Raw genomic sequence first — 12,331 nt, 5'->3', positions numbered from 1 at the left:
ATACTTTGTGACCTCATTAAAAAGCTTCACTTGATCATCTCTGTAGATTCTCGATCAGCTCATTCAGACCCTCCTACTTCCCTGCTTCTAGCCACACCCATTTGAAACTTAATTTTGATCTCAACGACACACCTGTAGTGAAGAACGCACAGTGCCTGAATAACTAGTAGGAATACTTAAATCTATGACTATAAGTGGACCACCAAGTAGATCAGGAGTGTCAAAACCGCCAAAGGGCACAGGCCAGGCAACTGTATTGTAAAGGCCCTTTGCAAAGTGTGACCTTTGCAGAGAAGTCATTAATTTAAATGTTTCAATATTCCTTTTTGTTTACTGGGGGTTGTGCTGGCCTAATAATAGTAGCATGCCCTGTATATGTTATTATAGATCCCACATACTTACATACAGGCTACATACTGTCAAGTGTGGGCTACTGTTCATAGAAGTTGTGTTTGTCAAAAAAAGAGAAAAGTGGACAGGAGTGTCAGGTTTTCAAAGAAACAGCGAGGTAAAGCAGTGAACAAACTCTAAATAAACTTATGATTCTTTTTTTAGGTGGGCCTTTTCTTCAGGTGGCTTAAATGCATTTAGCTGCTGAAAATAAAAATGGTACCATATTTGTAGCCTATAGAAAAGTAGGCTAGACCTCGCCTAGTTTTCATGTTTAAAAGTAGTCCAAAAGAAAACCGTGAATTCAGTCCATTTTTTTGTTATTCAATAATTCAAAATTCAGTAAATTGCATGTAGAACAGTTAAACAAGGGAATCCATTCTTTTACATGCTTGCATTTAGATACACGACAGACGTAAGATTTACTTAAAAGGTTAAGCAACAGACAAAAACAAACAAACAAAAATCAAAAACAAAACAAAGGGACATCACAAATTAAAATACCATAGATAAATAAACAGGGATTGTGTCACCGTTTTTGTCTTCAGAAATTAGGCGTTAGATAACCTATATTTGAGTATAATATTTTTTAAACTGTTGCTTTCTTCCTTGTCATTTTATCAAGGGATTTCGTTTATGTGCTAAATTCTCTCTTAAATACTAGGAAGTGAGGGAATGTTTTTAAATATCCTTTCTTATGAATAAAAAAATTCCCCAATATAATCACCACATTCACCATGTAATTTTCTTATGAATTTCCCCTTGTGGTGCCAAGGGTAAAACAATGAATAATGTGTATCCATCTAAAGATTTTCTACACCACAGAGTTAACATTGACTTAGATGTATGTGCGTTCTGTAAAAAGGCAATTAAAACCACAACACATGTCTTTAGTGCCTGTTTAGTTACACAGTGTTTCTGGGTGGCAGTGAAAAACTGGTTGACAATTTCTGGACCGAGCTTTACAACTGCTGAATCTTTTTACTAGATATGTCATCAGCAACCAGAGGAGCCTGTTCAGTGGAAGGCTGCTCCTGCCCAAGTGCAGGACCAACAGGCTCAAGAACTCATTTGTCCCTCAGGCCGTCATCCTCTACAACTTCTCACTCGGGGGAAGGAGGAAATAAAGAGGACAGAAGGGAAGGAGTGGGAGCCACTCACTGTGCAATTAATAACCTACTCTTACACACCTGGACACTTATCTTCTTCTTTTTTTGTGCAATAACTTTATCCACCACTTAAGTGCAATAATTTAATCTTACTGCTCATTTCTGTCATATACAGTCATGCATATTTTATCTTATACATTTCCTCTACATTTAAATTATCTGATTTAACTTTCTGTGAATTTTATTTGACCTGTATTCTTACATCGACCTCATATATATTTAACTAAGAGTTTATTGCTTACTTTTTTTTTTTTAATACTTTCTGTATCTGTTTAGCTAAGAGTTTATTGGTTATCCTATACTGTATTTTTTTATACCTCCCTTGTAAGCTGCTGGAAATTCAATTTCCTTAGTCTAAGTCTGGAGTGTGCTCTTAGTTTTTGACTTGTGCGCGCATATGTAGTATGTGCGTGCATGCGTGCACGCCCATACACGCGTGTGCATGTGTTTTCTTCAAGTTTGAGTAGGTAGGGGAACGTGTAAAAGTATCAGTCCTACATACACCCGAATAACCCTTCTCTTTAAAAATCTCAAAGGAAATACCACCTAATCCTTGCAGGTCATTAACCTTTAACCACACAAAATGCACCAGTGGATTATAAAATTATTATTTGCCTCGCAAGTTTTCATAAACAGACTGTTGTTTTGTAACACGCTTTGAATCGACCTGATAATTTGTAGACGCTCCCTGCGACGATTGAACCGTCCCGTCATTCCTCGCGTGGCCAACGGCTCTCTCCACCTCGCTCATTGAACCGCCGCTCTCAGCCTGTTCAGCTGAATTTACTGAAATAATTTGGAGCAAACCAGGTTGGACTAGCTCATTTAACACCTGTTATCGGACCAGCACTTCCCCGGCCTTCTTTGTTGCGGTGTAGGGGCGTGCTCTCCTCGGCTCGCTGGCTGGGTTTGGTCTGGGAGGCAGGGGGAAGTAACGTTTACGGAGCTGGTCCCGAGTGATGATGATGATGGAGGTAGAGGCGGCCAGTAACAGAGGGGAGCTGGGAGCTGTGGGGGACTCACTGCAGCCGCAGACTCCCAGCAGGCACGAGAAGAGTCTGGGGCTGCTCACCACCAAGTTTGTGACTTTGCTGCAGGAGGCGAAGGACGGAGTACTGGATCTGAAAGCGGTGAGCATGCTGCCTGCTGTCTTTGTTGTTAGCTAGCACATGTCGTTGGGTTACATGCACTTTCGCTAGCCTGCCTGTTAGCTTAGCCTATTAGCATTGTGACAGGCTCATTTGAATGGGTGATGCCTCTTATGGCGCTTTCATACAACTCTGATACTTTAAAACCAAGGCTTAAATGTTGTGTCAGTGAGTTTTGGCGTTAATCGAAATGGGAGGAGAGTAAGTTTAACTTAGAAAGTGAACTTTTTAAAACGCTGGTCAACTTTTCAGACCATGCCCCCTGCAGATTCAAAGTTTAAAAAGTGGGTCAGCTTTTGTCGTTCCCCTCTGAGCTAAACGCTGTTGCAGCTTCACACATGAACAATTTTGTTTCTGATTGAACGTCTTTGTCACTTAACGACATGCATTCACTTTGCCAAAACGTGCTCAAAAGCATTTACTCTTAGCGACAATGCATTTTACTTACATGTGCATTAGCCATCGTTATGTGTTCTTCACCACCACAGCCAAGGCCACCATCCTCTTACAGCTGTTTAGATAATAACAATATAAAATACACTACAATAACTCACACGCAATAATCGTCTGACAGAGCAGAGCAGCTTGTTGGTGTCAGAAGTTACGTTAAAACGAGTTGCCATAAGCTTAAATAACATAAAAATGTTGAGAACAGACGGATTTGGGCACCTTTCAGCCAGTGCCACTAAGCTTATTGAGCATTGAACTCAAATACCCTGAAGCCCAGACTTATCCAAACATGTTAATACACTCGTCAAATTGGAATATAAAAAGAAACTTTAAAAAAAACATTGCCAGCCTGTTTTTTGTCCATTGAACCACATGGCTGCTTGACCAGTCAAGCATTGCTTTGTATAATAGAACAGTTACTTTTTTTTCTTCTTCCACATTGACCTCAGTGACTTGCCAGACAGGGTGGCTTCAGACACTCGTGTGGGCACTGGGCTTTTTCTAGAACTATTTATCTTTCATTTTCACACATAAAACACACTGCATTTTTCAAGAATAAAACCACACAGCTCTGAGCAATCAATTGTATCAGTCTCCTCAATTTAATGTTGTGTCCCAGGCAGAAAACTAATAACTTTGTATCTTTGAATATAAAAAAAGCTGTGGTTTAAAATGTGTTTTGTACTAGAGAACGAAACTGCTGTCTTCAGTCTATGGGCTGGAAAAATAAAAATGTAGCGCATGACACTCAGTGTGGCTCTCCCGGCCACATTGAACTGGAAATCCTTACGTTTATTTTGCAAGAGTGAAAAATGAAATTATGTTATGTGAACTGTTAAATTAAAAGTCTTACAGTTCTTAGTTGTCATTCAGCAGGTCTGTGACCACAATGCACCCACACAGCCTATGCTTATCAGCAACAGCCATATGGTAACTTGTCTATCTACTATCATTACCAAGAAGTTGGAATGGGATGGAACTTGAAATGACGCTGACCCTACGATGGGTGGTTGGAGGGCAATACATTAACAGGCACAGATGCAGCAGCCTCTCTTGGTCTGTTTAGCTATGAGCCTACTTAAGCGATGCTGCTAGTAATCCTAATGTATTTAATTGCTTTGGTCCTGTCATTCAGGCTGCAGATACTTTGGCAGTGCGGCAGAAACGACGTATCTATGATATCACTAATGTGTTGGAGGGAATTGGACTGATCGAGAAGAAGTCCAAGAACAGCATCCAATGGAAGTAAGTGCACAGTCATTTTTTTATTCCCCTTATAATTTTAGAAAAACCTCACAATTTGCATGTCATGAGCTAATGGAATTAATATTGTGGCCTTTTTTCCTTGACATGGCGTTCATCACAGAAAAGGGATTGTGCTTACTACGTCCTACTGTAGATAGTAGAGTTATAAATGCATACATGCACACTTATTTGTTTTGGCTCTGCAGTCAGGTACATTGGATTTAAAACAATAACTTTGGGCAGGTGTGTTAATCATCGCCTAACAAATTATACTGTTGTGGGACTTGATGAACAACTTCATTATTAAATGTAACAATAAAGAAAGAGGTAAGCTGTATGTTAATCATAACATCTGTCATAAACAATGTCCCCTGTCAATGCAGTCCTGATATATCTGTTTAGTCCGAGCTCTGTTACAAGGCTGATTGATCAGTTGCCAAGACAAAGTGAATGAGAATTAATCTGGAGAGATGTATATCAATAATAAAGCAGGGTGCTCATGAATGTGTGAAGCTGTCATGGCCTGCTGATTGTACATGACCATGCACTGTATTTGTTTTTGTATTTCAGGGGTGTAGGCCCAGGCTGTAACACCAGAGAGATAGCCGATAAGCTAATTGATCTGAAGGCTGAGCTAGATGACCTGGCTCTCAGGGAAAACGAGCTGGACCAGCAGAGAGTCTGGGTCCAACAGAGCATCAAGAATGTCACAGACGATTCTAACAACAGCCCATATCCTTCACTGCACTGTGTGCTTATGTGTTCGTTACAGCTAGTACTAGTTTTTCAGAGATGTATCCCCTGATCAGTGCTGATTTTATGAGACCGTTTCATCGGCCATGAATAATTCTGTTGCATTCCAAATCACTAGCAATGACTGCTCCTAATAAGAATTGTTCATCATTAGTGCTTTCCCAAGATAATCTCCAAGTTAACCCTTGTGACATCACTAGGGTAGTTTTCTCAGACATGATAATGCTTCTCAAGAGCCCCAGCAGACATTAGGGCTTTTCATATGGCATTCTCTTAGCCCAGGGCTTTTCAATTCACACTGCACTAAAACTAACCCTGGGTAAAGTGTCTGTTAGAACATGTAACCAATGTTTACATTGTAACATAAATACTATTAGCCCCTTTTCATACAGGCAACTTTTAGCCCCAGGTTTAGTAGTTTTTCAGGGATAAACCCCACAAACCAAGTACTAACCCTGCTCCAGAGCAGGGCCAGTAAGCCCTAGGCCAAAGAGGTACGTAAGAGCTAAAAAAGTCCAGTTGCTGCTTCCTCCAAGTATTTTCAATTTATACATCCATGATTTTTTTCATCCACAGATTAACATTACACAATCTGCTTTCTGTTTACATCGGCACGCGTATGCCCATTTTACACAGTCACATGATATGTGTTTTCAGGCGTGCAAATGTGCTATTGGGAATTGTTGAGATAATTGTTATTGGAATTGGACCCTTAACACATTCATACAATGGCCTATGTAAAACATGAAGACCTCTGTGGAGCATTCAAAGGTAATTGTTTCAGATGCTCAATCATTATCAACATTATTTTCTTTTTCTGTGACACTCACATTGCGTCTCAAACAAAGTTACCATCCTTTATCACTTACCTGTCCTTCTTCCTCAGGTGACACACTCCTTGCAATCCGTGCTCCTATTGGCACACAATTAGAGGTCCCCATACCAGAAGCTGTAAGTTACGTCTGGTTTGTGCATTTTCTATGCTCCTTGAGTCCATCTAGTGTTTTGTCTTATGTAATAGATGGGGTTTATGTGTTCTTTTGTCCAGGTCCTCAACGGACAGAGAAAATACCAGATCCGTCTCAAGAGTTCATCTGGTCCCATCGAGGTTTTGCTGGTCAATAAGGACCCGTCCAGTGCCTCTCCTGTTGTTTTGCCCGTCCCTCCTCCAGATGATATCCTTCAAAACCTCCCAGCACCGACACCTACCTCTCAGACGCCAACCGCTGCCTCCCAGGTCCACCCAGATATCAGCTTTCTCTGTGTAGTTAGCTTTATTGCTGTATTGATCAGTTTACTGTAGAAGATTTGATGACTAAAGAGCATTGGAAAAAAGACATTGATCTTAAGACCGCAACATTTTTGACAGTCTTCCTCATTGAGATGACAGTTGTTTGAAATAGTGTTTATTATTGCTTTATGAGCATGGGAACATTTTTTACTTCACACATTTTATTTTCATCATGCAATGTTATGACGTTCCTCTTTTTTCTTTCATTCTTCTTTCCACCCTACAGGTCTCCAAAGCAGCTCCAGCAACGTGTACAAAACCGGGTCCTGCCACAACGTTAGCAGCCAACCAGGCAGCCTCAATGACAGGTACCAATGAGTGCACTGTAAGCTGAAATATAGCAAATACTTAGTCTACTGTAGACTAAAACTACAATTCCCTATCCTATCAAAAATATCTACATTTCATCTTTTTATTGTTGAATTTTGCACACATTTGTGATCTACGGTTATATAATGCCAAGAACCAGTATTATTTTGTTCATACTTGTTTAATTTCAGAAGTAACGAGCACCACGCCATTCACACCAACAACAGATACAGCTGCAACAGTAACTCAGCAACTACAGTCTTCTGCCTTGTTGGACGGGTCTGCGTCCTCTTCTGCCTCTGCAGTATTTGAACCAATTAAGTCTGATCCCTCTGAATGTAAGTGTTGCATGTTGCTGAACTCTTTTGAAGTGCAGCTTTGGAAATATGTAGGTGTTAAGACAAGCTGATGATGATAACTAATATTTTACTTTTATGTTCCTAGTGTCTTTAACAATTAGTCTCTTTTTAATTGTAATCATTTTGGCTGTGCTAATGCATATTGCATACATTTTTGCAAAGGTTTGAGTTTATATTTATCCTTTGGAATTTCAACCGTAGCTCCTGTTAAGTCTATAATAATCTTAGTAGCCAAAATACAGACACTCAGATGGCAAAAATGGCACCATAATTGTTTTTGTTCCATTACAGCATGAAACTATGCATTTTATTATATTAGGCTTTTAATCTAAAGCCTGGCTTCAGAACTGTATATATTTACTAATTTCCACCAGATTGAACCATTTTCGCATCTTTCAATCATCTTTTGGTTGCCTTTCATGCAATGAAAGCTTGTGAACCTTGCGGAAGGTTATGCACAAAAAATTGTATAATATCTTACGAAACAGAAACTGGAAGTAGACCATAACAGTTACGTTTATCAAACAAAAGGTGTCTGTTCGTGGTTAGGGTTAGTACCTGCAGGGCACCAACATCGCCACCAGGACACAAACTCTGGTGAAAGTCCTGTGTTTTGGTACCTGTCCACCGCCCCCAACTGCCTCTCTAAGCAGTAGTTATATACTATATCAATATATTTATACGGGGAATACAGACAAAATAAATATGTGGACTACACACAAAAAATGATGCATTACTTTGTGAATGAGAGTACAACAGTGTATAAGAACAGCCTGATTTGGGTTACTCCTGCCTTGTTATCAAGCACTACAGCGTTAGTCTATATCAATGTTGCTACTAAACACTGACATATCCCAGACTGTCACCCCCCCCCCCCCCCCCCCCCCCCCCTTAGTATACAGGCATTAGTTTTACATCTTTAGTTAAAATGGAAAATAAACATATTTATGGCGCATTTTTGATGCAGACATTTTTGTCCTCCAAGGATATCAGAGCAAGCTTTTTAAGTTAAGCACAAGGATTGAGTGTGATGTAATGACTATGTAGCTGAACTGTTGGCTGTGGTTTTCTCCTAGTGCTGGACTTTCCCAAAGAGCTCTCTGAAATGTTTGATCCAACAAAAGGTGAACTCTTAAGTATGACATAAATAACACATTTCTTCCTCCATTGATTATGCAGTAGCTGCATGTGCATCATTCTCTGTGTCCTGCAGACTGACAGTTATTTTCTCTATCTCTCACAGAGATCATGAGTGGAGACCTTTTGGAGGACTTGATGTCTTCAGAAGGTGAGTTGTTTACAGGCACATAGATGGAAAAACAAATGACGATGACAGTAAAGTTTGAAAAGGTTTTGAATTGATTATGTATGATTTGTATAACAAATAGATGATTTCATACATCTCAGTACTGTGACTCATTGCCTCCTTTTATGCATCCTGGATGTCTCATCTCTTTGTCTGTTTCATCTCCAGTGTTCTCGCCTCTCCTCCGTCTGTCCCCTCCACCCAGCGACCACGACTACATATACAACCTGGATGAGACTGAAGGCCTTTGTGACCTTTTTGACGTCCCCATTCTCAACCTCTGACCCCACAGAGTCTTTGTCAGAGCGAGAAACAGTTTCCCAAACATGCTAGTCTACCTTTGATTTCTCCAAGTTTTTCCCCTCACTGACAGTGAAGGTGAGAAAAGGTGCCGAAAAGCCAATATGATTTGATGAGCGTTCAGGGACACCTCTGTACTGACACGGTGATCTCAAGCTGAGCTCAGTAGCTCGATGTACAGCCTCGTGAAGAAATCCAGGCGAGAACAAAACATTTTACTTTTCCACGGAAATGGAGTCAAAACAAATGACAAATAATTATATTTTTAGATTGTTGTGTAAAGCGTTATGTGTATGTATCAGCTCGCCCGTGTGCTTGTGAGCGAACGTGAGTGGTTATACTTCACGTGTGCTTGTGCTTCTTTTGTATTTAACGCTCTCTTAACTTGAGTCAGATGTCTCCAGGGATTAAAAAAAGATAAAAACTTTTCCTATCAGGTTAAGAGTCATGGCAGACTTAGACCTTGACGGAGCGTGTTTGCAGGTTGCAAAACACAAGGCGCGACGCACTTCCTTTTTGTTATAGACGCCCCGATCAGACAGAGCGTTGCCAGTTGCGTCTTTTTGTTATTCTCGCTAGGCAACCACCCATCACCCGTCCTCAGCCAACTTATTTTGCTGTGAAGTTAAATGACGTCAGGTGCTTTTTTTTTCAGGGCGCTCCTGCAAACATGCAAGGCACATTGAGAGGAATCATGCAAGCTTGGCTACGTAAAAGCAGTGAGCAAAACGCTCCACTCCACATTGAAAACAATTACAAAAAGCCGCCCCAGCATGCTAAAACAAGCTCTGTCTGATCGCGGCCTAAAAGAGCACAGCCTTTGTCACCTGGCAGCTTCTCACACATGGCTTGAATGAGTCAAAACACAGCTGGTTAATTATGCACTGTCCTCATGTACATAGAGAATATATATTTTGTATTACCAGCACACAAGACTATTGTGTTAATAATGACCTACATTTGTAAGACAGGAAGAGCAATAGTTTGCAAATACACAACCTAAATAAAAAAGGTTTCAGAATCAAAAAGTCATATTAAATGAATGAAGTGCTTTGTTTCAGATAATGGGGATTTGTCTCAATCTAACTATTCAGTGTTGAAAGTGTCTTTGTGAACCAGTTAGGGAAAGAGGATCTTAATGTTGAGACGCTGAAGCCAATAAACTTTGTGACGTACAGAGTCAAGGACCAAAACACTGCAGGGGTTGGGGGTCCGTTTTAAAATTACACCTTTTTACATTAACACTTTTTAGGTCAACAAGGTGCTTGTCAAAATAAACTATGTTGGCTAACTGGTTCAATGTTGGCACTTAAATGCTGAGACGTTTGATGAGAAAAATGAGCTTGCTTTTAGTTTCATTTGCCTCTGGACTTTTTAACCTAGCAGGTTTTTATTGGCTCTGATTAATATACAACTTAACTGGAGTACATCAGAGGACTACCCCCCACCCCCAAATCCAAATAAGTTCTGTGGCAATTGTCTGTCAGTTATTATGTATGCCTATGAATACCATTGTACTCAGTTAATTTGTATGTAAAGGGACATGTATGTATTTTTACTGGTGCAGTGGATATAATAACCATGTCATGGAAAACGCTCCTGTTTTTTTGTATATTTGGCACAGTTCCCTATTCAGTAGTTTTATTAAAATGTTCTTTCTATTTCTCGTGAATGAAATTCTGCGTATCACTTTAAATTTGTCAACTCTAATCATTTTCTCTGTGCAGAGGACAGGTGAGTAGCAGTTCAGTGTGAGTTGTTACTAGTCAGACTGTTAAAGTATAATATCACCGTGATTTATATTTCTGCAGTGCATTTTCATTGTGTTTGATGATATCCTGTTTTGCCCTGGATGACATGTACATAAGTATAGTATGTACTGTTTATATCCCTCTCTACTGCTTGTATAGAATAGCATTTATTTTTTTATACCTGATAGATATATTATTACTGCTACTAATTTTGGGCTACACTTCATAGTTCTTGGAATTCATCCACAAAACTATGCTTTATCAAAGCATCCTGTCTCAATGTTGCACTTTACATCACTGTGGACAGATCAGTAGCTGGTCATTGTGTTTGGACAGTGTTGTGAGTTTGCCTAATTCTTCAATAGAGAAGCCAGAGAGTTCAAGAGTGCTGGGTTGAATAAATCATGTCAGTGTGTGAGACTCAATCCTACAGACAGTTTTTAACAGGCTCACAGTTGCTACGCTCTACTTGCATCAAATGAAACAAAATAAAAACTTTGGTATTCTTTGTGTATTGTCTGGTTTCCTTGGTTTCAAATGTAACCTGCTAAAGGTATATGTCTTATCTTCTCCATAATACAGCAGTGGAAACCATGAAAATAGCATGTTTATGCTCTTTAGGGCAGGGATCTTCAACAGGGCGTCCGTCAAATTGTTTGGTAATCTTTCCAATGTTTTAATTTTAAAAAATTAAAATGTGCATTACAAAGATACATTTGTGGGAAAAAATGCATGAACAGAACCTTGATGATAGGCTTATTTACTTCGGCCAGGTAGCAACTAAGGTAAATGGAGTCTTCTGACTACTCAAGGTGCTTTCACACTGATAGCAGTGGATCTACATACCATCTAATCTAACCATTCATACCACAGTCACACACCTGTGTGCAGCACAGGGTGCAATTCGGGGCTCAGTGTCTTGCCCAAGGACATTTTGACATGCAGACCGGGGATCGAACCACCAATCAAATGGAAGAAGTCCCGCCCTGCCTCTTACCCACAGCCCCAGGTAGCTATGCACAGATTCAATTGAGCTGAATGATACAATGTGCCTTCCAAATGTATGTTTACCGTTAACATGTGATGTATAAATATATGAAGTTGTTAATAATGATCATTGTAATATCTTGGTATTGTGTGCACCATAAAAATCTGTGTGTATAGGCTTTAGGTCGCCTCAGCTGTTAGGCCCAATTTAATATGAAACTCAGTTTAATACAATATTTGTAGTAGGAAGTCTCTGCTTCGTCACTCTTTCAGCAAACTGGTCCTTGGTCTAAAAAATTACCCCTGCCATGGGGGCAAACTGGCTCAGTCTAGTGGGATATAATAAAAACTATGTATTTGAAGCCAGTACTCTAGGTTGAAAGCTTGACATAATAGAATGCACAATTGCATGCTGTAATGGCTGAGGGATTAAAAAAAGGTTTTAATGGGGAAATCTTTGGCCTCAAGGGTCTGAGTGTATTTTGGCTACACAGTTTATTAAAGACAACATTTAGGGAAAACATCCATGTCTGAAAATGTATGCCATATGCATTAACACAACCAAATGTATCATGCAGCGAAAAAGACACATTTTTTTCTTGTGATGCACAAGTGTTAAGTAATGTGCCACATTGTTGTGTGTCAGAGAGAGTTTCCTATCATAGCATGTATGCTGTTATAGTAGTAAGTTCAGATATGTTGTTGATACAAGCTAGGGCCATTCATTATTTAAAAAAATACTATGTAATCGGTAGGTAAAGTCATGAGCTGTAAATGTAACAAATGTAATGAGAGCTTTGATAGGTAAGCCCATTCTTATTTACTTTGTCTATGGACAGTTCATTGGGCTTGATTTGCTCCTGTTGATAGAAT

At 39.7% G+C, this 12,331-nt stretch overlaps 1 protein-coding gene across 1 annotated transcript; it reads left to right on the top strand.

Annotated features, from left to right (window-relative positions):
- Positions 1-2,521: 2,521 nt before the first annotated feature.
- On the top strand, positions 2,522-10,698 carry e2f4 (E2F transcription factor 4; the record flags this gene model as incomplete). Its single annotated transcript, XM_083916042.1, has 11 exons — positions 2,522-2,689; positions 4,293-4,402; positions 4,973-5,135; positions 5,884-5,926; positions 6,042-6,106; positions 6,204-6,392; positions 6,673-6,754; positions 6,947-7,093; positions 8,191-8,238; positions 8,358-8,402; positions 8,589-10,698. 11 exons carry the CDS (start codon positions 2,522-2,524, stop codon positions 8,702-8,704), a joined length of 1,176 nt encoding a protein of 391 aa, XP_083772168.1. The 3' UTR covers positions 8,705-10,698.
- Between the last annotated feature and the right edge of the window lie 1,633 nt (positions 10,699-12,331).

Source organism: Echiichthys vipera (assembly GCF_963691815.1).
Source record: "Echiichthys vipera genome assembly, chromosome: 7".
NCBI lineage: Eukaryota > Metazoa > Chordata > Actinopteri > Perciformes > Trachinidae > Echiichthys > Echiichthys vipera.
The sequence above is the reverse complement of the archived record's forward strand: the minus strand, read 5'-3'. Positions and strand labels throughout refer to the sequence as shown.